This window comes from Homarus americanus, unplaced genomic scaffold (assembly GCF_018991925.1).
Source record: "Homarus americanus isolate GMGI-L3 unplaced genomic scaffold, GMGI_Hamer_2.0 scaffold45595, whole genome shotgun sequence".
NCBI classification, from domain to species: Eukaryota; Metazoa; Arthropoda; class Malacostraca; order Decapoda; family Nephropidae; genus Homarus; species Homarus americanus.
The window spans coordinates 53,492-80,371 of NW_024738941.1; the positions used below are offsets into that span (position 1 = coordinate 53,492).

At 38.4% G+C, this 26,880-nt stretch overlaps 1 protein-coding gene across 1 annotated transcript in view; it reads right to left on the reverse strand.

Moving 5' to 3' along the window:
• Positions 1-960: 960 nt before the first annotated feature.
• The window catches only part of LOC121874396 (neural cell adhesion molecule 1-like), a 161,235-nt gene continuing 135,315 nt past the window's right edge, over positions 961-26,880 (reverse strand). The window contains exon 8 of the mRNA XM_042378525.1: positions 961-4,803. Coding sequence (XP_042234459.1) covers positions 4,691-4,803 — 113 coding nt within the window. The 3' untranslated portion in view covers positions 961-4,690. The remainder of the gene's footprint in view (positions 4,804-26,880) is intronic.

A 26,880-nucleotide genomic window follows, 5' to 3' on the forward strand; every position in this document is an offset into this window, starting at 1 on the left:
CGAGCGGGGAGAATGCTTTGCTCGTCTTGATATTATTGTGTTGGGATGTGCATACGTGCTTGCTACACGCGATTCTGTCAAGAAACATACCAATTGTGGATTATATTAGGTTAGGTTAGTTTAGGTTAGGCTTGCTGTTTTCAAAAAGCACGTAGGTTTAGTTACAGATATGCAGTTGTTAATATGTTGATGGGTTCACGGCTGTCTATTCAACCGGTCTCTCTCTCTCTAGTCTCTCTTCTCTCTCTCTCTCTCTATATATATATATATATATATATATATATATATATATATATATATATATATATATATATATATATATATATATATATATATATATATACAGTATATGTGTGTGTGTCCTTTTTCTTGAAATTATTGCCAGATAATCTTGTATAGTTACTACTGCAAGAAAGATGTGCCATCATTAAGGTTCAGGTACAGTGTTAATAATATAAGATGACTCTAAAAATACCGTTTTATTCCACTGATGATCACATAGACAAATGGTACACTGATATTTGTCTTAAAACTACAGTACATTAACCTTGGAATAGATCCATCTGTTTAAGAGAGCTATATATATATACAGTATATATATATATATAAACCTTTATTTTCATATATGTTTCCTTACATAACCTTCAAGTACCCAGGAAAGTAAACAAAACAAGTTACTTAGTAAATAGATGGAAAATAAGTAAGAAATTAATTCGACTTTTTTTCTTTCCTGTATTCTATACACGTTAAGTTTGTGGTGTAGTTTAGCCATAAGGAGGAGAAACTTATTACTGAAGTCGAGGTGTGGCAGAATACAATGAGTGTTGAATGGTTTTGCTTTTACAAAAAACACTTACATGCTATGTACTATAACACAAATATATAAATATAACTATACCAGTGATGTTTCAACACCACCGATACCAGTGATGACTACACCACCGATACCAGTGATGTTAAGTTTGTGGTGTAGTTTAGCCATAAGGAGGAGAAACTTATTACTGAAGTCGAGGTGTGGCAGAATACAATGAGTGTTGAATGGTTTTGCTTTTACAAAAAACACTTACATGCTATGTACTATAACACAAATATATAAATATAACTATACCAGTGATGTTTCAACACCACCGATACCAGTGATGACTACACCACCGATACCAGTGATGACTACACTACCGATACCAGTGATGACTACACCACCGATACCAGTGATGACTACACCACCGATACCAGTGATGACTACACCACCGATACCAGTGATGACTCTACACCACAGATACCAGCGATGCCTCTACACCGATACCAGTGATGACTACACCACCGATACCAGTGATGACTCTACACCACAGATACCAGTGATGACTACATCACCGATACCAGTGATGACTCAACACCACAAATATCAGTGATGACTACACCACCGATACCAGTGGTGACTACACCACCGATACCAGTGGTGACTACACCACGGATACTAATGATGACTACACCACTGGTATCAGTGGTGACTGCATCACCGAGATAGGAATGACTGATGCTCTTAATGACGTCATGGGATCTGAACTAAGCCAGATCATCATCATTATCGTCATCATCATTATCATCATCATCGTCATCATCAGTTTGTCTTATGTAGTTCAACTTGTTTTGTTGTTTTGTACATAGTATGAAATTATAGTCCCGTATGTACACTCACAAGTTTCTTTATTACACAGTAAAATAAAAATCTTCAACGTCTCCCATCACAAACAGGAGACATTAATTTATAATAAAAAACACACTCTTGAGTATATAAAACACACTTCGGTTATACTGTACTGATGTTATGTTTGTTTTACTGTTGATGTCCACAGTTAAGCGTTTTTTGGTTTTTGTTTTTACTTCTTGGTCATAGTTTTTACCTTGCTATTTTTCTTTTACACTGTCATCGTCATCATCATCATCATCATTATAACCATTATTAACATCATCTTTATCATCAACATCGCCACTGTTATCATTATCATCATTATTTCCCTGGATTTACATGAAAAGTACATTAGTAGTTCATGTACTACACAAGGTCACACAGGAGTGCTAAAGATTGTCCAGAAGAAATAAACTTAACTTACCAATAGTTTAAACTGTGTAAGATAGTAAAGTATGATTGGATGTATCACTCTTATCGACCACCCAATCACTTGACCATTGTCTTATTATTGTAGTATAATTTGTAATATAACCTAGACCTAATCCATATATCACCGAGGTTCCATCACCCCTCATATGAGCCTGATCATATGAGTGTCTACAGTATAATTAACAAATAATGAAGGTATGTACAAAATTATACTGTACGTGATTGTTACTACCAAACACGGATGAAAAAGTTGTCTGTACAAGTTGGTGTCTTGATTGACGAGTATTCCTCTCTGTCTCTCTCTCTCTTTCCTGTTTGCTTATTACTCTCCTTCTTCTTCTCTTCTTCATCTTCTTCTCCACCTGTTCGTTTTCACTCTTCTTCATTTCTCTCAATTATTGACGAAACTAGGATGGATTATTTTATTTTTTCTCTTCAAATGTCTTGATGGTTCACGAGTATATGAAAAGTACTTCTGCGCCGAGGAATTTTCTAATTAGAATTTTTAATGTTTGAGAATTACTGTACACACATACTGTACATGCAATAATACTGTATACATGTGTGTGTTAAACTAACTTCTTTAGATCTAATGTATAATTATCGCGCGTTTTAGTGATCAAAACAATATGACAATCACGTTATCTCTCAGTCTCTCTCTGCTTGACAGTGGTTCTGTCTCGTTCAACACTAGGGGAGAGGGGGAGGTGAGGCTTGGGGGGGGATATTCCTTCCTACTGGTGGAATCTTTTGACGTAATGTATGACGTCATGGCTCCTCCCGTGATTGGCAGTCTGACAAGCTTGACCAATCAGTAGCCGCCTCTGACATCACTAATTGGATGACGTGGCTTTCGTTGATTGGCAGGCTGACAAGGCAGGCCAGCACCTGAGTGACTGTGACGCCTTTAATTGGTCCACCAACTTCCCTGATTTGATCGAGAATTCAATTCCTTAGACTTTCCTCACCACACTTGTGGCCCACCAACACCACACACTCTTTTCTACCTTTTGATCCATTATTGAGAGTTTTCTTTTATTTATATTATATCCAACACAGTGCGTTCGACTCTTACCATATCGTCCCTGAGGTGTTTTATACTCTCGCTTTTTGATAATACGGTACCTTTTCCCCTCATTATATCCAACAGCGTTTTCCCCAAATTATCTATAACAGCGTTTGAATCCCCAATTATTTCTGCCACTTGAGATATTTTTTAGATATTTCATCTGTACCGTCAGGTGTTGTTTTCAATTTCTGGTGTTAACTTGATCTGCAGAATGCATTGTTCATCGGTATAGACTCATAAGTGTTGGTGTATCAAGTGACACGGTTTTAATGGCGTCGATAATGGCGTTCTTTGAGCTTCTTATTTCATATCCTCATGGTCACTTGTTAGCTCACAGGTCGGACCTCCAGTTAGGTCTGTTGGCAGGTGTTTGGCATGTATAGGCTCTTGAACATACAGTACTTGAATGTGTGCCAGTGTTGGTCTAGCCTGGAGTGTTCCATGAGTCCACAAGTCTCACTCAAAGGAAGGTGGTTGTGTCAGGGTAATGTTTGTCTCACTCGAGGATTCTCCAACAGAGGACTGACCTTTGTCCTACGCGTCTCCATCAGCTCTCAATCTCTCCACCTGACATTTAAAGTATGTCATTTTTGGCTCTCTTCCCCTCGCTAAAGGACAGTCTTTGGACTCCCTGATGAGAGTAAGAAGAAATATTTAACAAAAGAGTCAAATTGTGAAGTCTTTTATTCTTAAACAAATAATGAATATTATATTGAATCAATAATTAATAATAATAAACAATCATACAAAATTATATCATTGTTCTAAAAGTCAGATATTAAATAAGATATAAAAAATCGACTAAAGTATTTCGTGAATTGTTGCTTTATTCCTCCAAAGTTTAACTGTACCATGAAGTGTAAGGTGGAGAGATTGTGTTATTATTTTTGTGGTTTAATTACTCTGCATACCATAGCGTAGCTCAGGTAAGCTATCGGCCAGGTACTTTTCATTCTACTCTGTTAAGGATTCAAGTTGTTGACGTATTCTTGGTGATTACGAGACTTTGAAACCAAATTTCTACGAGATTATTGATGACTGACACCCCACACCACTCTGGAGACAAGATGGTGCCGTCAATAACGCCTCGTTTGAACACTGTCGTCAAGTTATCAATAATTATGTCATCTTATAAAACACCTTAGCCAAGTTATCAATGGTTACATTAGTCGTGGTAATAGTTACATCACCTCAGTGGCATTCTCAACTAAGGTGTCGTCAGCAGCAGCAATAGCAAACTCCATCACAACATTGTCACAGATATTTCATCCTGATTACCATCTGTTATCTTACATCCCTGTACCTGTCTCCCATCCTCTTCTCTTACTGCTCACGTGATCACTTCCATCCGACGAAGATAAAACTCGGACGATAGAAGAGGATGTTGAAGAGGAGGTGGAGGAGAAGGATTTTGAGGAAGAGGATATGGAGGAGGATGAGGAGGTCCCCCTAGATGTCGTCGTCTTGTCCACGTCGTCACTTGGTCCGGCTGGATAATCTCATCATCTGGTGAACACGATGAAGGTGGAGCAGACGGAGAGAAGGAACAGGAAAGAGACCCGAGGCACAGCCGTAGAGCTCTCACCTCGCTGCATGGCCGCCGGGTGTTCGCCTGCTGCAGGAGGGACAACATCTCGTTAGCTCACAGAAAGGGTAATCCTATTACGATACAGTGTACACAGGAATTTGATCCTATGAGTTACTTAGAAGGTGATTTATGACTCATATTGGGAGAATGTTATTTACCTCACAAGACAACAAATTTATTTATTATTTAAGTCAAAGCAAGCGATTTTTAGGGGGTAATAATTACTAAACTCACAAATGGATTTTTTAAAATGGATTAATCACAAGGTGATTTATGGCTCATGTTGGAACGTTATTATTTAGTTTACATAGTTTCTACAATAAATGCTAAACTCACACGGATTTATACGTATAAGTTAGGTTAGGATAGATTAGATTAGGTTAGGTTAGGCTTGATAAGGTTAGGTTGAGTTAATTTAGGTTAGGTCTGGTTGGAATAGATTAGGTTAAGTTAGTTTAGGTTAGGTGAGGAGTGTATGATGAGTCTCAACAGCAATATTGAATATTTTTGAGTCATTATTTAGAGGGCAAGGAACCAGTGTTCTTTTGACCCCATATATATATATATATATATATATATATATATATATATATATATATATATATATATATATATATATATATATATATATATATATATATATATATATAGTCAAAAGAACACTGTTCTTACCCTCTAAATAATTATCAACACAATAATTAATTCTCTTTGTGTCATTGGTAATGTGCCAGTAAATCTTTCTTCCACACACTCACACACAAACACACACTCACACATCACACACACACACACACACACACACACACACACACACACACACACACACACACACACACACACACACACGCATATCACCGCGAGGGTCATACTCTCCACCCTGCACGCGATTTGAATATTTTTGCATAATAAGTAGTTCACATTTGACAGAAATAATAATTTCATGGCTCCAATACAGTGTGTGTGTTATGTTAAGCCCGAGTATAGCACGTAAGTAAGTCAGTCAGTCAGTCATTAAGTAAGTAAGTAAGTAAGTGCAAGTGTGACTGTGACCTTTGCTGTAGGTTTGACGTCAATTTCTATTCAGGAATCATTTTTCTACTCCACACACACACACACACACACACACACACACACACACACACACACACACACACACACACACACACACACACACACACACATACACACTACTTCTACTACTTTGCTGTCATTCGGAGTCGAGTATAACGACCATCCAGCTATGATACAATGAAATGAGTTATTAAGGATGTCATCTTCGTCGGTGAGCTCTCAGGTGACTCGAGAGGCCTATACGGGACAGGCAGGGTCGTCCGAAGACGTTGCACGTGTGGAGGGCTACATCTAGTGCGGGAGGGGCAGCGGCAGCGTCTTTTCGGCGCTGGCGGTTTTCTGCTTCGATATGCAGTCGGGCTAACTCGAAAGTATTGACACCTTCTCGTGTGGTGCCCCTCCAAGCACTACGGTGTGGATTGATCCTCTCCCAAGTGAGGGGTCGATTTGGCACTTTTTCAAGTTTGTCTTAAGACTATCCTTATACCTTTTCCGTTGCCCGCCAGCACTACGTATACCATTCTTAAGGTAACTGTAAAGTAGCTGCTTTGGCAGTCTTCTGTCGTCCATGCGGGTAACATGGCCATCCCAACGTAGTTGTTCATTGATAATGGTAGCCTCGATGCTCTTACAGTTGGTGTCAGCAAAAATACTGCCATTTGTTATCTTGTCTTCCCAGCGAACTCGGAGGATGGAAAGTAGACTACGTTGGTGAAAGTTTTCAAGTGCCCGGAGGTGCCTCCTGTATGTGACCCATGTCTCGCTGCATATAGTAGGGTCGGGAGGACCACTGCTCAATATACGTGCAACTTTTTAGATAAGTTCAGCTCCCTACAGCTGAAGGCACGGATACGGAGTCTGCCAAAAAGCTTGAGATGCAAGTCTGATCCGATTTTGAATCTCTTCATCAATGTCCGCGGTGGTTGACAGGTAGGAGCCGAGATACTGAAAGAGGGTCACACACACACACACACACACACACTGTCTTATTTCCCATCTTACATATGGGTAAAATATGCTATGTTATATGAAGCTTCACACAGGTATACATTGGAGTATTACACCTTTGATATTAAGTCTTAACTCTCTCTCAGTAGATCCTCAAGGAGGACAAATAAATTCGTTGATGTAAAATTACCTGAATATATTCTTAAATTTCGCCAATGTGTGTTTATGTACTATATATGTATAGATGGATAGTGTTCTTTAGTGACAAAGTTATACATATTTGGTTTTAAATTCACTAATATACATTCTGAGATCCGCAGTGAATGAATAAATTTGTCGACTCCAACATAACATACACCATACAGCGACACATTATACAAAACGGCGAAAAATTATTTAAACTGTTTTTAATGTAGCGTTTACAATCCGCGTATACACACACACACACACACACATGATAGGCGCGTGAAGAAAGAGAGAGAGAGAGAGAGAGAGAGAGAGAGAGAGAGAGAGAGAGAGAGAGAAATTCGAGGAAGGAGGAGGAAGAAGAGAGAATGACTGTACAGGAAAGGGAGTGAAGGGGATGGAAAAAAGAAAGAGAAAGTGACATGGTGAAGATAATGCCATGAGACGACGGAGAATAAAGTAGAAGAGAGGGAAGAAGAAGAGAGTGAACAAGAAAGAAGGAGAACAGACTAAACAAGAAAGGAAAGGAGAAAATACTGAACAAGAGAGAGAAGGAGGAGACGGTGGATAAGGGAGGGAAAGAATTGAGAGAGGGAAGTACGTGGAGGAGGAGAGATGTTTGGAACGAGAAGAATGGGGAGGAGAAAAGAGGAGAGAATCAGTACTGAACTGAAGATTAAGAGTGAAAGAGTAGTGATAAATGTATTTTAAGGAGACAAGAAGATGAGAGGACGTGAACAAAATATAGATAGTAAGCGAAGGAGATGGGGAAAGGTGATGAAGGGAGTACAATGGAGGGGAAAAATGAAGAGGAGGTGAGAAATATTCATATAATGACAAGAAGGACAAAGCAGGTAAATTGAAGCACGATGAGAAACAGGTAGATATATATATATATATATATATATATATATATATATATATATATATATATATATATATATATATATATATATATATATATATATATAGAGAGAGAGAGAGAGAGAGAGAGAGAGAGAGAGAGAGAGAGAGAGAGAGAGAGAGAGAGAATGAGCACGTCTCTACACACGAAAAAAAAATATTGCCTCCTCCCAACGCATTAATAAACATAACAAGTTGTACATTGTTACTGATATTCAGTTTAGGTGATTTAGCTATCAAGGTTTTCATGATCCGATCACTCCTGTATCATACATGTTGTTTTGTAATCATTAAGGTACTGTCAGTGGTGGTGGATAATCACTTGTAAGGTTTCTATATTGTTAATTTTTATTATTCCTCCTCTGTTGTTGCTGTTATAATGATATTACTGCGCTTCAATAACGAAGGTCTTTAAGGGAGTATCAAGGTTAATTCTTACACTATTCTAAAAACATTGAAAAATTATGAGTGATAGAACTCTCTATTCCTTCTTCTCGTTCGTCATAATTTCTTTTTTACATTTTGCTCTTAAGAATGGGTTAAGGTGTTGCAATTCTTTTAGTTACTGCTCATAAACATATATCATTTCTACTTTAAAAGTATTGTCTTTTTCATACACAAGACATTCCAGTCTTACTAAGGAGTTTTATGATTGGTATAACTATTTTTTGTGGGTTATAAAAGACTATTCCATCAACATGATTCACGGCTCTCTCGTCAGATTTAATTTGTCGAAGTATCTCCTTAAATACATTCAAAGTGGCCGTTTTCTATGACAGTTTTTGTGGGAGTGATGGTCAGGTATAGTGAATAGTATTTGTTATATTTAAGCTTAACGTTATGACAGATGCGTAATGTCATTACGGGTTAGATATTATAGAAAGAAATTTTGACATGTAATATAATATGGATTTATCTTTCTGTCCGTTTGTCTGATTAATTATTTATGTCTATTTCTCTATCTATTTTGGTCTTTTCATATCTCTGTTTTCACGTTTCCAATTTACCTTTTATCTCTCTCTCTTACTTCATCATATATCCTACGATTTTCCTTTGTAAATAAATAAATTAAATTATCCTCAAAATAGCTTACAAAACAAACGCAATGACACACACACACACACGAAAGCACAAATACTTTACCTTTGCCTAAGTATGATGATAAATGAATCTAACAAATAATTACCTTTAACCTTTTCAATTGTGTCTCTCACTCTTACAGGCAGATAGATAATCATTCTTTCACAGGAAGTTAAGTGGTGTCTCTTTATAACTTTCTCTCAAGTGTGAGGTTGAAGGTTAGTGTGATTGAGTGTGTGTGTGTGTGTGTGTGCGTGTGTGTGTGTTCAAAGAACGCGATACGTTTTCTTTATCTTTGAACAGTGTTGTCCATTGGTAATTTTCTTCCACTTTATCCCCATACTTCATCTTTTTACAGTGTTGATTTTCAAGGATAAACTTAGTGTAGGCGATGGTTGGGTGTGTTGAGACAGTCATTGCTCTACAAACTCCACACAATTAGGTTGGGTGTACCGAAAGTTTCAGTATAGAGTCAGAAGCTTGTCGTTTGTCAAGTAACGTTGGTATTCTGTTTTCTCAAAAAGTGGTGTGTGTGTGTGGTGTGTGGCGAGAGATAGATAGACAGACGTGACTGAGTGTTGCTGGTTTGACTGGAGTGTCCAATTGAAACAAAATTCCTGATTTAGTTTTGTCAGTACCTGGCGCATATTATGATATAAAAAATTCAGCAGCTATAAATCAATCACATAAATTACCCACAAATACAGTACAGTCACCCATAAAAGTTCTGTCGCCTCTCTTCCTGAAACACGAACCCCGAGATTCATACTCGTGAACCCGAAGCATTTATAGACAGAATAATATATCAGTGTCTACTGCTTCGGGATCATGAATCTGATTCAATCTCGGGGTTCGTGCAACAGTAGGAGAGGTTATAGCCTAGGACCTCTGGAGGTGACTGTACACTTTTGTACAATACATATAAAATATTACCTAGTGCCGAGGGAACTTTGACCACGTCTGTGTATTTTTTTTAACATGGATGCTTGAAATGACCGCTAAATCGATTTCCATTCAACAGTTTCACTAATTGTAATGAATCAAGAATTTAACTAAGAAACAAATCGATAGAGAATTAAGGTAATGCTACTGTCACAAACTTTTTAAAAGGTTAGTTAAACGGATGGAACTGATATGGATGTACACTCTCCCAAAAAAGTATCGGTCCCTTTTCTCATCGATGCAATGTGTCACAATGGACGAATATTTCTGATCACTATTTGTGATTCCTGCATTATGTTGGTGGGCCTGCCTTCCTAGTATCTGTGAGGTGCCATTTATTATTTCTGGCATTTTTTGTAATTATGGCAAATCACCGTGCTCCATCTTTAGTAGAATATAATGATATTAATGTAGCATATCAACGGCAGTCAAACAGTGGGTGTTTTCTGCTGGAAATCCATGACCAACATTAGTACCCTTAAGTCGAAACTCATTGCAAAACACAGCTTGCGCCGATAGACATGGAGAAATGTCACTTTCCGAATAACAGTAAAGCTATAAATCAATGTTTGTTAGCCAAGCCGTCTTGCTATCTCCTTGTTGCTTAGGGCCAATTGCAAGATCAGCCGTGGTGTATACCATGCTGTAGTACTCCTATGGTTGTTGTGCAAGAAGCGTTTTTGGCTAAAAAAAAATATGTACGATTCGTTATTGGAACGTGGGGGAAATTTCGTGGTACTCGTGGTACCCGATGATCATTACGATGGAACTATTTTTGAAACCAAAAGAAAGAAATTTGATTTGGATGCACATAAAATGTATAAATCTGCAAAGGAATAATATTTTTATACGATATACTCCATATAGAACAGCACATGCAGAATTGTATTGTTCTTTTTAAAAGCGGTCCATGTTTGTGTACGAAAAATGCCGCCAGCCTCGACTTGTCTCATCGCCGTTTATATCCTCCAAATTCGCCTAACCATCATAAAAGGTAAGCCTTTAAGATAACTAATACAACTAATTTATGTGTAGAAATGTATTGAAATCAAATTAAACTAAAAAAAAGTCGTAAGTGGTCTATTTGAAGATTGGTGAGAACAGCTTCCTCTGGGATGGTGAATGACGTCCTTCATCAGAATTAATATCGACCCAATTTTCGTAATGAGGGCAATTAATACCAGTCCAGCACTACCAAAATAATTATTTCCTTAGTATAAATACTTTGTAGCATAAATTTCATATTTTAATAAGTCCAAATATGCCAGGTAACTAGTGCTAGGTGAATCCAAACTGCTCCATCTGGGATGGTCAATGGACGTCCTTTATCAGAAATAATATCGACCCAGTTTTCGTAATGAGCGCAATTAATAACCGTCCAGCACTACCAAAATAATTATTTCCCTATTATAATTACTTATTAGCCTAGATTTCATATTTTAATAAGTCCAAATATGCCAGGTAACTAGTGCTAGGTACTTCCCAGGCATGTTTCATTTGTGCATCAGTTTAACCACAATTTGCTACTAATAAGATAAATTCAGTGACCTAAATTCATGTTTTATTTTTTTATTCCCTTAGTGACTCGATGTATTACAAGAAAGAACTACTTTACGACTTGTTTGGGCCAACAGTTGGAGTGGTGATATTAATTAACTTTGCCATTGACAGTGGTAGAATCAAATGTAAATATATTGGCTTTGTATGTCCATGATTTCAACAAAAATGAATAAGTCCTTCTAAAGTAAATGGAATTGATGATATTATTATCTTTTGGCCATCCAGCAAATTTGATGATTTTAAGTTGACCGATTTTTACCAGTTAAGTTAGGTTACGTTAGATTAGTTAAGTTGGGTTAGGTTAGGTGGATGACCTAAACACTCATTTTACCAAATTGAGATTTGAGTAGATCAAAAACATTAGTTTTGTTTTTTTTATAAATTCAGACCCTGTAAAGTTCAAATGAGAATCACTTTATGATAGATGTTTCACCCTATACACTAATGCTACTTTATATAAGAGGAAAAAATTAGCACCAAATTGTATTGTTTAATACCAAAAGAAGTCATTGATGATAATATTTAATAACAATATTTCAGGTGTTACGACCTGGTCGTCGGGACGGAACACCGTTGTAAGTCGAGGAGAGACTGTAATACAATTTCATCTTTAAACTCCTTGTATCTTACCTAACTCCCCTTGATGCTCCACTCAATTATAGCTAGATGTAATAATTGTAGAAAGTAATCACAGGTATGACTGCCTTTACCGTTACTTGGTTTTTATTACAATTCTTGGATATTCAAAGATAATTAAATTATGAATCTTTAATAAATGTGATATACATTTTAATGATGACAACAGAAATATGTCAGACTTGACTAATTAACTCTAACCAGAAATTAACCTAAGTGAATTTGTCCTTAATCCAACCTTTAAAATATGAAAGACAGTATACTTTATTTTATGATAGTTAAGTCAGTTTCCAGTTAGGTTAAGTTAGGTAGGTTAGGTTAACATTTTGATGTAGATCATTAAAATTTGAAAGGGCTTATAATTTTTATTCTACGAATTTCTTCCCAAAAAGGGATAGATTTTTTGAGTGTGTGTTGCATATCAAACCAAACAAATATGAGCTACCTAAGCTAACCTTGGAATTGGTTCCCAGACTCGAACAGAAAAATGTGGAGACTTTCCGTAAAATCCCCAAATTAGATGTTGGAAACTTATAAATATTAACCATCATAAATAAAGATGTTTCAGAATTCGCAAATTTAACTAACACAATATTAATTAATTTATTTTCACTTACAGGTGGAGATACAGGTGACCTTTCACCAATACTGAAGAAATAATTCTTGGTTTCATTATTGATACAGAATTTTTCCAGTTTGAGGGAAGATTTTAGAATTTGCTTCATAAGCTAACCTTAGAATTGGTTCCCAGACTCGGAACAGAAAAATGTGGAGACTTTCCGTAAAATCCCCAAATTACTCGTAGACAAGAAAAATGCAGTTTCTGGAATTTTCTGAAAATATGCCTTGGAGAAATTATAACATATTGTACTGTATGCCTTAATTATTGTTTTTTTTTACACTCTGCATACATACATGGATATTACGTATTAATATATTTTTGAAATTTGTGGATGATTTTTCTTTTAAAATACTTTTTTTACTCCTGATCATCCATATATTATAATATATCCTGCTTTTGATAAAGCCTTTATTCTGAAATAACAACCATTATCATTGTATTCTTATCCTTATTATTATTACAGTTTATATTAAACATTAAAAAATGCAGGAATAATTTGCAATTAACATTGCAGACTGTATTGAGGATATTTTTAACAATTTAATTATCATATTCTATGTTTAACATTATTAGTCTCTGATTACGGTAGCTGGTTGGTAGAATTTCATGACTATATCTACAGTACTGTACTATATGGGTTCCATGACATTTGCTCACAAGATGAACCTTATCTAACCTAACCTAACAACCTAACATGTCTTCATTTCCATAATAGTTGAGTACTACAGTATATGCCTTGTAAACAAATGTCTGCACACTAACTATATGAAGACTCTCTGGTGAGGATGCATATACAGTATTTGCATGGAATATTTTTCCAAATAAAAGACCATTTAAACAGCAGATACATTTTTACTCCTGACATTGGGAAAGTGTTCATGTCTTGCTTTTTTGAAAGGGTATTTATTGCATTACTATACTGTAATCAGGTGGAGAAAAGGAGGGAACATTATCTCAAGTTTTCATATCTTGTAGATAACTGGCCTTTATACTTGTATAATATGAAAGTAAAATTTTTGGTACAAAGATAATTTCCTGTTTTATAGAAAACTAACAGTTATGGTGATATTTTTTTCAAGATTTTATCCCAATTCATCTGCACAGTGAGTTCATCACTGTCATAACAAAATTATAATACCTAATACTGTACTTTGTTATATTCTACTGACTTCATCCACAGAACAGGCCATAGTTCTCTTTATTACACTCACCCAACCCCAAGTTCATGAAAAACTTATAACTTTATTGTTAGATTTAATAAGGATAAAGAAGAAAGGAACAGATCTTACACTCAATTCCTACGTTTTTATGGTTGTCACAGGCTTTATTTATCTACAGTATATTCACTGTAAATGATAGTTATTTCATTCCCAGAATTGGCTTATAATCCAAGAAAATAGGAAAATGAGGTGCACCTTAGCTTGGGATTCAAGTTTTTTATGCTCGTAAATCGTGTAGCAAGAGTAAACGTTTCGTGCCACTGACAACGTTTAGAGGGTGCAAGCATACCAACCCCCAAGTCTTCCGCCAGTTGGTACACCTGACTACACTACGATGACGTAGTAACAACAAAGGACAGTCGGGTACCACCATCATGCACCATGGCCCATCTTGAAAACTCACAAAATTTTCACTCCATTGTATTACGACTGCCGGGATACCACGGCATGGTGTACACCACGGCTGATCTTGCAATTGGCCCTTAGGCCTATGACGTGAAGGGCGATGATACTGCTTCGTGTTATCTGTGAAGTCTCCAGAGTGACTGTCAATCCCATGGGAAAACTTGACGACATCGTCTCGTAGTGTGTATCAGATATTGTTCCGTTGCCAGCACGAATCATGAGATGATATGTTATATTAATGATTGTTACCACACCAATTGAGCAAGAAATAATATAGAAATGCAGTAAATCATAATGTCATTATAATTGGATATGGCATCATAATACACCTGTAATTACTATATTTTCAAATGGATGTAATATCGGATCATAGTGATTCATATTTCGTTCGAAGCGATTCTATTGCAACCTCGGTTCATGATCCCATAAGGAGAGGGTGGGAGTAGTATACTCCCCTGACCTTTAGATGTAATAGTTTTATTGTCAATAAAGTATTTCAATTTCAACTTCAATTTCGGTTCATGAAAACATATTACTATTTGTATTTCGTAACCCATCCCCCGGGGCTGAAATAGTATCTAAGGTGCATAAATCAACGGGGGTCACTCATGACGTTATTGGTTTTGCATATGGTACAATACATCCTATTTCATTACATTATATAGAGAACAGGTGGAATACTGCAGATATCATGGACATTATCAGGTACAATAAGAAAGAACGAAAGGTACAACTCACAATCAGAAATACCAACCGAACAGAAATCGCTGTGTACGTGCTATTGTGCTCATTTCCATATACATCAGGCCCAGGGAGGCCGATACATTTTCTGGGAGAGCTTACATTCGGTAAAAAAAGTATCTTGCAGGAGGGGGGCCGATAAATTTCGAACTGAACAATCGTGTTGTCTCGCTAGGGTTGGTAGGCGTGATTGTGAGACATTTCCTATCTATTGTGGTAGGCCAAATTTTGGTACTTCATTTGACATATAAAATTATCTCGTTGCAACATGATTAGTGAATAGCAGTGTGTCTCATGTACCTTTATCAAAAACCTTCGTTCGTGGTTTAAGAAATGACTAAATGAGTCAGGTCGAGATACTGCCCGCCTTTGCCATTTTACAGTACGTCATATAAACACGAAAAGTTTCCTATGCTTGTGACACTATTAATATCAGTGTTAGTTTTAGTATTAATAGTAATATATTGTGTATAAATCTAATCACATGTGTTTCACTAGATCGCCAAAAGCATATTTTTTGAACTGTTATGTTATGCTTTACGAAACATCCTCAATTTGCACCCATAATTTCCCATACGATAATGAATATTAATTAATGCAAAGGCTTATGACACCGGATATGTTCCTTTCGCCTTTCTATATAGATTCATTATATTAATATTCTTTCTTCATATACTACAATGAAACACAAACTTGAGATGATAAAATAAGTAAAAAATGTTGAAGAATTTAGCAAGACGACGAGTGTTCCTTGAACTTGACCGTCCATCAGTCACCAACCAGTGCCTGGCAGACGACACTATTTACTGTCTCCCACATAACCTACTACCTTGAACTGATTCTCACTTTTATGTTGTGAAACATTGCTAGATTAATGGCGCTACAAACACCTAAGAGAAAAGCTATGGTATGGAAGGGTAAGAAAATTAAGTGTTCTGCTAAAATCAACAGCTGTGGTGTAAAGAAACATTTTTCAAACGAATTTAAGAATTTATTGGTAATAAGTATCGATAATATCAATCATATCTTCAGTGTGTTAAGTGATTATAGAGTGAATGATATTGTTTTGAGACATGTAATGGGTTGTGTGACTTAAGTGATAATTAGTGATCTTGGTAAAGTGATAGTAAACGATCTCGGTGAAGTGAAAATTAGTGATCTCGGTGAAGTGAAAATTAATGATTTCGGTGAAGTGAAAATTAGTGATTTCGGTGAAGTGAAAATTAGTGATCTCGGTGAAGTGAAAATTAGTGATCTCGGTGAAGTGAAAATTAGTGATCTCGGTGAAGTGAAAATTAGTGATCTCGGTAAGTGAAAATTAGTGATCTCGGTAAGTGAAAATTAGTGATCTCGGTGAAGTGAAAATTAGTGATCTCGGTAAGTGATAATTACTGATCTCGCTTAAATTTTAATCTGTGAACTCAGTTAAGTGAAAAGTGAATTTGGTTAAGTGAAAGTGAATGCTCTCAGTTAAGTGAAAATTGGTGATCTCGGTTCAGTGGAAATGGTTAAGATCCGGAATAGGTCAACCATAGAACTCTATATCGATTTGTGTATAGGGGGATAGAAAAAAAATACTTCATGATGTTTTTTGGGGGAAAATTATATTTTCAAGTTTTTCTGACTTCAATTTCAGGTTTGATTTTTAGGTGCCTTTGTTTTTAATTTTGTCTTGTCTTCTAACCTAACCTAACCTAACCTAACCTAACCTATCCTATCCTATCCTATCCTATCCTATCCTATCCAGAGAAACCAGAAGGAGCCTGACCTAACCTCCTATCAGCCCCCTGTGTGCAAACCTAACCTAATCCAACAAGATAAAATTAAAAACGAAGGAACTTAAAGAGCCAAACCTTCAATGAAAGTCAGAAAAACTCGAAAAATATAAAGTACCGATGAAAACACTATAAAGTATTCTCATTTGTTCTGCTTTATCGCACTTTATATTTTTATCGCATTATATGCAAATCAATAAAGAGTTCCGTGGTTGACCTTCACCAAATCTTAACCGATCTTTTTGTTTGGCAAAAGTTTATTTTTGGGGTTATTCTTCAAAGCTTTTTATAATAGTTAGGTTAGGTTGGGTCTAATTTCGTCAGTTATTTACCCCACAACTTCCGTCTTTTTCAATGCCTTACCCACTTTGTGATTGAAATTGACATTTTAAGTGAAATAAAAAAGTAAAACAAATCGAAAAATTAAAATTTCAGAAAAAAACGTTAAGGAGTAAAGTATTCTTATCTTCTTTCTTTATCTCCGTTTATACAAATTAATATAGAGTTACGTAGTTGTCCTCCGAATATTTACCAAATAAATTAATGATTTCTGTAAGTGATAATTAGTGATCTTGCTTAAGTGATAATTTTTGTGCTCGATTAAATGAAAATTGGTGATCTAATTGAAGTGAAACTAAGTGATATCAGTTAAGTGAAAATAAATTATCCCAGTTAAGTGAAAATAAGTGATCTTGGTTAACTGAAAATAACTGATATCAGTTAAGTAAAAATATATATCAGTTAAGTGAAAATAAATGATCTTGGTTAAGTGATAATTAATGATCTTGGGATGATGACACCAGCAAGACCACCAGTGAGTATTTTTTATTTTTTTGGGGGTAATATGTAAGATGTTGTTCCAGGCTTAGCAGCTACCTGATAAAATTTATCCATAAAAGATAATAGCTTCCTTACCTCAAGAAACAAACATAAACTGCAGGAGGAATAAGTTTTTGTGAGATATCAGTTTTGACTTAAGAAGTGGGCGGAATAAGATGGCCACTACTGGTGTGAGGTTTATAATGCAGGATTTTTTTTTATAAAGCAATTATATTCTATTTTTGGAGACTAAAATAGCAAATCATTTTAGAATTGTGATAATTTGTTACACACACAAAAAATAGTTTAATTTAATAATTAGAAAAAATGGAGTCTTACCTCCTCTCCCCCTTTCCTACGAAATCACCTTTCTCTTCTAGCTATCAGATACTTAGTTCTATCATAGGAAGAGGTTATGGCTTTCTTATGAAGTTCTATTAAGATTTCAGCCAGTCTGTAAGGTTGCTATGTTATGAAAGTCTGGAGGCAGAACATGGAAACTGTAGTGTTTAGTTCTTAAAAAAAAAAATATATATATATATATTCTTGAATGGCATTGTCTACTGAATTAAAATCTTCGCTCAAAATTTTGGGAGTACTGAATTATAATTGACAATGTCAGAATTCAACTCTGATATCAATGGTCAGTGGTTTCTTCCACTGACTATGATTCTAGCTGCTAGAATCAAAGACTTTTTTTTTAATTTACTAGAATGTCACAGGCACGTCGGCAGTTGTATAGGAGGAAAAGGAAAGCACATGATGGTTTGTTACTTTCATTTGAGTCGTTGAAGGTTCCATTCAATAAAAACAAATGGTATTCTCACAAGGGATGTAAATCATTGCTACTGTTTATTTGGAAACAACAGATAATTCTGTGTAAGTTCTAATATGCATTAAAAATTGCAGTGTTTATTTTTAAAGAGTATGGTACAGGGTATTAGTAGTGGAAACATATATTAGTAACTGGTCGATGATTTTTTTAAATTATCTGGGATGAAGGCCATTGGCACAGTTCCTGAAGTATGGCATTACTTTAAAACTCCTAGTGAGTGATAATTTATTATCATGGCAGTAGTGTCAAAGAAGAACAACTACTGTATTGTGATGATGTTTATTGTTTTTAAATATCCGTTTTAATGATTTTACTGTAGTAAAAATTTGCTTCTAACATTGGTTTTTGGTTTTACAGGTTAGAACTTCAGAAGCATCTGTGGTAAGTACAAAATTCTGATAGTTTGAAACTTCATCATATTTTGTATCAGTTATACTAGGTAAGGTTATACTCGGGTGCAGTTTTAAATATGCACATCCAGATTTATGATTTACATAGGGTTGAAAATTGACTAAAATCCAGAGACAAAGTTTAAAGTTACTTTGAAATAAACATATGAGTTAATGAGATTCAAGATAACCGTTAAATTTATTCTTCATTATTTTATAAATTGGGATAAACTTTGAATCCTGAGTCTTGCTTTATCAGGGAGCAGATTTTGTTTTTATTTTTGTTATTGCATGCATCTTACTAACCCTGCAGACCGAACAGTACTAGAAACCTAGCGGTGTTAACGTCAAGTACTGAGATAAATCAAGGCTTGTAACTGTTAGCTTTAAGTTGAGGTTAGGTTAGTTTACAATGTATAGGTTTAATTAAAAGTATTAATAACACTTAGAATGAGGTTTGTAGAGGTACTAGAGTGTTTTTCAGGTGGAGGTAAGGTTCATGTATTTATGCAATATATTTTCAGGTGCAGATGACATACATATGTATTTCTTTTCACTCCATAATTATGATATATGAAGTTCTTTTGAAGTCCAATTAAAGTTAATGTCTAATTTTTAGTACAATGTTAATGTATTTTTTTTTATCAGAAACATAAAAATACATATGGATTTCAATGCAACACATGCAAAATTAATTTTCAGATGAAGGAAAATGTACCTATGTATTTTTTTTTTAATTAAATGAAAAAAAATTATTTTGGATGAAGGTAAGGTTCATGTATATATTTTAGTACAACTGTTTTGTGAAGTTATTTTCAGGATCAGCTATAAAATTATTTACAAATGAATTTCAGTGCGATACTTATGCACACTTTTTTCTGTCTATTCAGTACAAATGCAAAGTTTTATTTTTCGTTTGAAGACTGAGTAGGTCAGTATTTCTGAGAGATTTACTTTTTTATGGATGAAGGAAAATACATAGGCATAGTTTATTGGACCACAATTGAAATTCGTTTTTCAGTAATTATTATATTTTATTTTTTTTTTGGCGGGGGGGGGATTGATAAAGTTCATGTATTTCGTTTAATGCAGCAGAAAGAAAATAATATTATATTTGTTTCTTTAGTTCCTTTGGAAAAGGACCTCAAAGCATTTCTTTCATCAGTCTGAGTGCCTTTTTTTTGTACAAATAATTGTGAGGTTTTCTTGGTTTAGCACTAAAACAAATACAGTGATATCCTCATTAGTTGGAATAATTGTTGCAGAGCTCTTCCGACCATGAGAAATTTCCGGGTAATGAGACGACTCGCACTCCCAGAAAAAAATCCCACATCCCTGGAATTTTTCTAGTGACTGGAAATTTTCCGGAAATTGCACAATATTTTTCCTCAGAATTTGTTCATCTACTAAGAACAGAAAAATTTAGGGAAAATTTTTGGAATTTTCCAAACTTATGCATTATTTCAAACTCGTCGCTTCCGCAGTTTCTCGTCGGATCATCCGGTCCTCGTCGCTTCTGCAGTTTCTTTTCGGTTGAACTAGTCCTTGTCGGTTGAACTAGTCCTTGTCGGTTGAACTAGTCCTTGTCGGTTGAACTAGTCCTTGTCGGTTGAACTAGTCCTCGTCAGTTGAACTAGTCCTCGTCGGTTGAACTAGTCCTCGTCGGTTCTACAAGGACTCGGAAAACCCCACCATCAGGAAAACTTTGACTCCCGTTGTTCGTGTAAGCGTGTCCGGTCCATTTGACTTCCAGGGAACATAATTCATTATGTTATTGCCTTGAAGATTTTCCCCGTGGGATCGTCGATATATTCCAATGTCTCAAACCAGAGGTCCATGTCCTTAAGGTGAGGACAGATAGGCGGCTCCACCTGGATAGTCTCCCTCTGCAACACTGTGCACCTGTTCCTCAACCAAACGGATCCTTCAACCATGGTACTGATTTACTTATATGTTGTGATAAATGTTTCTGTGATATTGTGAGTTATAATATTCCATCAACTTGTATCACAATAACATATCAGTGACTGTTTCTTTCAGTGTCTCCTGTCTGTGGTGATGGTGTTGGCAGCTGTGTCCGGCATATGTTATAATGGTCATTATGGAGGATATGGTGGAGATGGTAAGTGTGAGTCTCAAATGCTACCTGACTATAGTCCCATCTTGTCATATTTTTGAAGGTTTACTAATTTTTTTGAAACATGTGTTGTTTTACTCCACAGGTGGGATATGGTGGAGGCGGCTATGGAGGACACATCTACGCCATCACTATAGGCTATGGTAAGCCAACGTTAACACGGGTGTTTACATGTTTACAAGTTATGTTAGGAAATTCATAATTATATCTTATCTGTGTGTGTGTGGGTATGTGTGTGTGTGTGTGAGCACCCAGGGTGGTGCAATGTGCCTCATGTGGCAGTATAATGTGAGTGTTAAGGCACAGGCACTGCTTGCTTGCTCTCGCTTGCAGCTACTGCCACTGGCTAGCCCTCGTGGTAAACAGGGAAGCAACCTTGAATAAGTCTTCCCCTGCCAGTACACATTCTCTTCACCATCAAGATTCCTGCCTTGCCTCCTCGTGGCAACACAGGGCAACTGGGTACCTCACTACCCTAGGCTAGATCAGCAGGGGATCTCTTTACAGCAGTGGGCCCCAGAGGGAAGGCGCCTAGGCCCACTGGCATGTGAACACGCCCTGGCGCCTACCAACCGCTGCCTCTCTGTCTTGCAGTTTAACCTTGGTAGGTATAAGGCTACACTAGTAAACCCTGAACGAAAAATCTGCGGTGGAGCCCTGTATCAGGTAGACGTGATTACAGAGCTTCAGTAAGACCACAACGGCGGAATAGTCAGAAAAGGTGATCAACTTGGGAACTCGACGACTACACGGCAGATGAAGGAAATGCAAAATGTTTCGACAGGCTACTAGGCGAACCCAACAAACTGGGCTATCGGCAGTCCATTGCAACTCTCCCTCTCCCCAGTCATTGCAACTACCTGCACCACTGGATTAGAAAAAGGGAGAGCCAGGATGTGTGATTGCAGCCTGAGCTCCTGCCTCACACATAATCAACTCACATGCAGCCATCATTCTGCTTTTCATACTTCTCATCATCATCAAAACTCCTATCCCCCCAAAAGTCCTATGGTGACAGACGAGTGGCGACGGGGACAAGCAGAGATGACTGCTGGGAGTCTCTAATCACAACTCTGCATATGGGCGGCATAGATAAGATGGTCTTTTATGCACTGTGATCTAGGGCTACATCTCGTGTGGGAGGGGCGGCGGAAGCGTCTTTCCGGCACCTTCTCGTGTAGGGGTAGTACCTTTAAGCTGGATGGATGGTGGAGGTGTGGCTGAACCAGGGGGAAGGCTGAAAGAGAATCTGAGTCTTGCATACATTCACCTTTAGGCCAAAGTGTGCATACACATCTGCGTAGGTGTTCAGGATCTCCTATAGGTTGCGTTCAGTGTGAGGGACGAGGGTGAGTTCGCCTGCATACTGAAGTTCATTAATGGAAGCTGCCGTCACGTTTGTTCCTGCCTGGAGTCGTTTTAAGTTGAAAAGATCCTTCATCCGGCTAAATTGGCACTGGAAAAGAGAGTTGGCGCCAATACACATCCTTGTTTTACCCCCGTTTGGATGGGGAAGAATTCAGGCTGGGTGCAATTATGCAGGACACTGCTGTTCATGCCATCGTGGAGTTGCTTCATAATGGCGATGAATTTTGGTGGGCAGCCAAAATGACTGAGGGCATCCCTGTTGACCGAGTCGAAGACCTTGGTTAGGTCGATGAAAGCTATGTACAGGTCGCGACGCTATTCTCTGCACTTTTCTTGTATCTGGCGGGCAGCAAAGATCATGTCAGTGGTGCTACGTGATGGTCTAAATCCACATTAAGCTTCTACGCCCTTAACTCATGAGACATAAAGGCAAGCATGAACTTAGCATGCATCCCTGTTGGGCGCTGTAAACGCTTCTGCGCTTCACCTTACACAAGGATGTAGGGGAGTGCCCAATAAAAAAAAAAAATTAAGATTCTTTTGAGAAGGATTTTCGCCTCAGGGAGAAGTCTCTTTAGGAGGACTCGGGTGATAATCTTGCCAGCTACGGACAGCAGCGAGATCCCGTGGTCGTTGCCGAAGTCTGACCGGTCTCCCTTGTTTTTATAAATATTGATGATGGAGGCGTCTTTAAGAGCTTGGGGGATTTCCCCCTTTTTCCATATATTCTCCAGGAGAGAATGGAAAAGGCTAGTAAGCAGAGGTCTTCTTGCTTTATACACCTCTACTGGGATTCCATCAGGCCCTGAGACTTTGTTATATTCATCTGTTTGATGGAGGATAGCCTGAGATGATCAGCTCTGTATGCTGAGGGACCTGCTGGGTAGTCAGGACATCCACATCAGTGTTTCGGTTGAGTAGAGAATGATAGTGCTCTTTCCAGCGCTGACGGATGCTTCGTCATTAGTTAGGAAGTTACTGTTGGATGAGCAGAGGGGGACTCTACAATGAGTGATTGACCCATATAATGTTTTTGTGGAATTGAAAAATTCGCGCATCTTGTGTTGATCTTCAAGTTTTTTGCATTTCACATGCTTTATTTTTAAACCAGTCATTCTTTAGTTTGCGAAGTTTGCTCTGGGCCGCCACTTTCTTCTTGCGTAAGGTATCAGTTTTAGTCCGAGACTGAGGGTTATTCTGCCAGTCAGTTAAAGCAGCACGTTTATCAATGACGAATACATTGATTTCTGGGCCATTTTCATCAAATCAGTCCTGGTGTATTCTTTCGATCTGGCTGAGGGTCTCTCTGCATGTTTTTGTCATGACAATGTCGAGAATGCCCCATTCGACACTGGGATTTGGGTTGTTTGTTGTCGGGTTGCTTATCACCCCATGTTCGAGCTGCTTTCTGAAATCATATACTACCGCTGGGTCTTCCAGATGCTTACTGTTAAAACCTCTTCTGGAGACTTGCTGCCTTCACCGTTTCGGGGCGACGTGAAACGAGCCTATGATCAGTGTCACAGTGGTCTGTGCCACGCATTGCTCGGATGATGAGGACATCTCGGCGATCTCTTTCTCTGACAATGATGTCAATGAGGTGCCAGTGTTTGGATTGTGGGTGTTGCCACGAACCCTTGAACTTGTCGGCCTGCCTAAACAAGGTATTGGTGATGGTGAGGTTGTGTGCAGTACACTTGCTGAGGAGGAGTAGGCCGTTGGAATTACACTTGCCTAGTCCATTTCTCCCTATGATTCCCTGCCAAATGTCAGCAACTGCCAACTCTGGCATTGAAATCACCAAGGAGCACAACTTTATCTTCTCTTGGAATAGAGGTTAGCATTCTGTCGAGGTCGGCATAAAAGGCCTCCTTGATGTCATCCTCTGCATCCAGTGTCGGGGCGTATGCACTGATGAAAAAGGCATGACGTGAGTGATTCATTGGGACTCTTGAGTGTCATTAGACGCTCGTTGATCCCAACAGGCATTTCAGTTAGCCTGTGTAGGATGCTCTGGCAGATGGCAAAGCCAACTCCATAAAAATGCGTTTTCTCTCTGCAGTAGGCTTACCCTTCCAGAAGAAGGTATAGCCAAACCCCAGTTCTCTCAGTCGACCCTCGTCCGGGAACCAGGACTCACTAATGGCTGCTATATCGATGTTATACCTAGCCAGCTCTTTTGCCACAAGGGCGGTTCTTCTTTCAGGATGCACATTTGTGCCAGTATCCAGAAGTGTCCCTGACATTCCATGCAGCGACCATAAGAGGTTGTATAGTTTGTTTTTATTTTAATTTGGGATTATATTAGTGTTTTCGACTGCATAAGGATGACCTTACTGGGTGTGGTTGCCCTGTTAGGTTGGTTCTTTAAGCAAGCCATGTTTAGGACACCTTTTCTAACCCTCTCCCATGTGGGGTGAGCAGAGTGGCTCCTCGAAAGGGCTGCCCAATCGCACAGACAGGATCAGATTGCACTGCTGCCTAGATCCCAGTGCATAAACGACCATTTTATCTGTGCCGCCCATGTGCAGAGCTGTGACTAGAGACTCCCAGCAGTCGTCTCTGCCTGTCCCCGTCGCCACTTGTCCGTCGCCATAGGACTTTTGGGGTATAAGGGTTTGATGATGATGAGGATTATGATGAGCTGAATGATGGCAGCGCTTGAGTTGAATTTTATGTGGTGAGGCAGGAATGCAGACTGATTCAGTGGTGCAAGTGTTGCAACGATTGAGGGCGAGTTGCAATGGACTGCCGATAGCCCAGTTTGTTGGGTTTCCCCTTATTAGCTTGTCCAATTTGCATTGCCTTCATCTGCTGGTGTAGTCGTTAGGTTCCCATGTTGGTCACCTCTTCCACCTATACTGCCGTTGGGGTCTTGTTGAGCTCTGTAAGCATGTCTGCCTGATGCAGGGCTCCACCGCGGATTTTTCGTTTGGTGATTACTCCCGTAGCCTTATACCTACCAAGGTTAATCCACAAGGCAGCGGGGCAGTGGTTGGTATGCGCCTGAACGTGTCCACGTGCCAGTGGGGCCTATGCGCCATCCCTCTGGGGCCCACTACTACTCCGAGATTCCCTGCTGGTCCCCATAAGGCACCCAGTTACCGTGTGTTGCCACGAGGAGGCACAGCAGGAGTCTTAGTGGTGAAGAGGCTGTGCTCTGGCAGGGGAAGACTTTTGCAAGTTCCTTCCCTGTTCGCCTCTAGGGCTAGCCAGCGGCGGTAGCTGAAAGCGAGAGGAATCAAGCAGTGCTTGCATCTAAACACTCACATAATACTGCCACACTAGACGCATTACACTACCTTCTGTGCACACACACACACAGACACACACACACACACACACACACACACACACACACATACATACATCCTTGACCACCGAAGGGTCAAGACGTACCTGGCGCTCCTCTCGGAGCAGCCAGGTCAACTGTTAAGTTGGCCCATACCAACCCCCTCCCCTGAACCCTCCTCCTCACCGGAATATCAACAAGTTCTCGCCAGAAGTTACAATTTCATTTAGGAAAGGAACGGAACCAGTGTTAAACCGAGGTGAACAGTGGTGAACAGTGCTTAAGTCAGTGAGAACAACTCAACAGTAACAGTCGCACCCAAGTTAACCTTCACACAGTGAGGTCCCAGGTACCCAGTGATAACGGCCCCCGCGAGACCCAACAACAACCACTGATGTGTTAATCCGTCTACGATAGGAAGGCCTGGGACCAAACCTCACTCATATAACACCATCTGTGAGGGAATTACTACACGACATGTCCCTCATAAGACCATATGTGAGGGAATTACTACACCACGTCAAGTCCCTCATCACACCATCTGTGAGGGAATTACTACACCACGTGAGGTCCCTCATAACACCATCTGTGAGGGAATTACTACACCACGTCAGGCCCCTCATAACACCATCTGTGAGGGAATTACTACACCACGTGATGCCCCTCATAACACCATCTGTGAGGGAGTTACTACACCACGTGAGGCCCCTCATAACACCATCTGTGAGGTAATTACTACACCACGTGAGGTCCCTCATAACACCATCTGTGAGGTCACCACGTGAGGTCCCTCATTAAATTACTACACCACGTGAGGCCCCTCATAACACCATCTGCGAGGGAATTACTACACCACGCCAGGTCCCTCATAACAACATCTGAGGGAACTACTACACCACGTGAGTTCCTCCTAACACCATCTGGGAGGGAGTTACTACACTACGAGTTTGCTGTTCAACACCTACATTAATCTGTATGTTCACTGTATGTTCCTTTACCTTTCTCTAATGAAGGCTTTTGTTAAACCACCAATGTATGTAATAAGTCATTTATGTCCAATGTATATTTTCAGCCTTCGGGCTGCAGAATTTTTTTCAATGAACCGTCAATTATTATTATTATTACACACACACACATACACACACCTACACACACACATACATACATACATACAA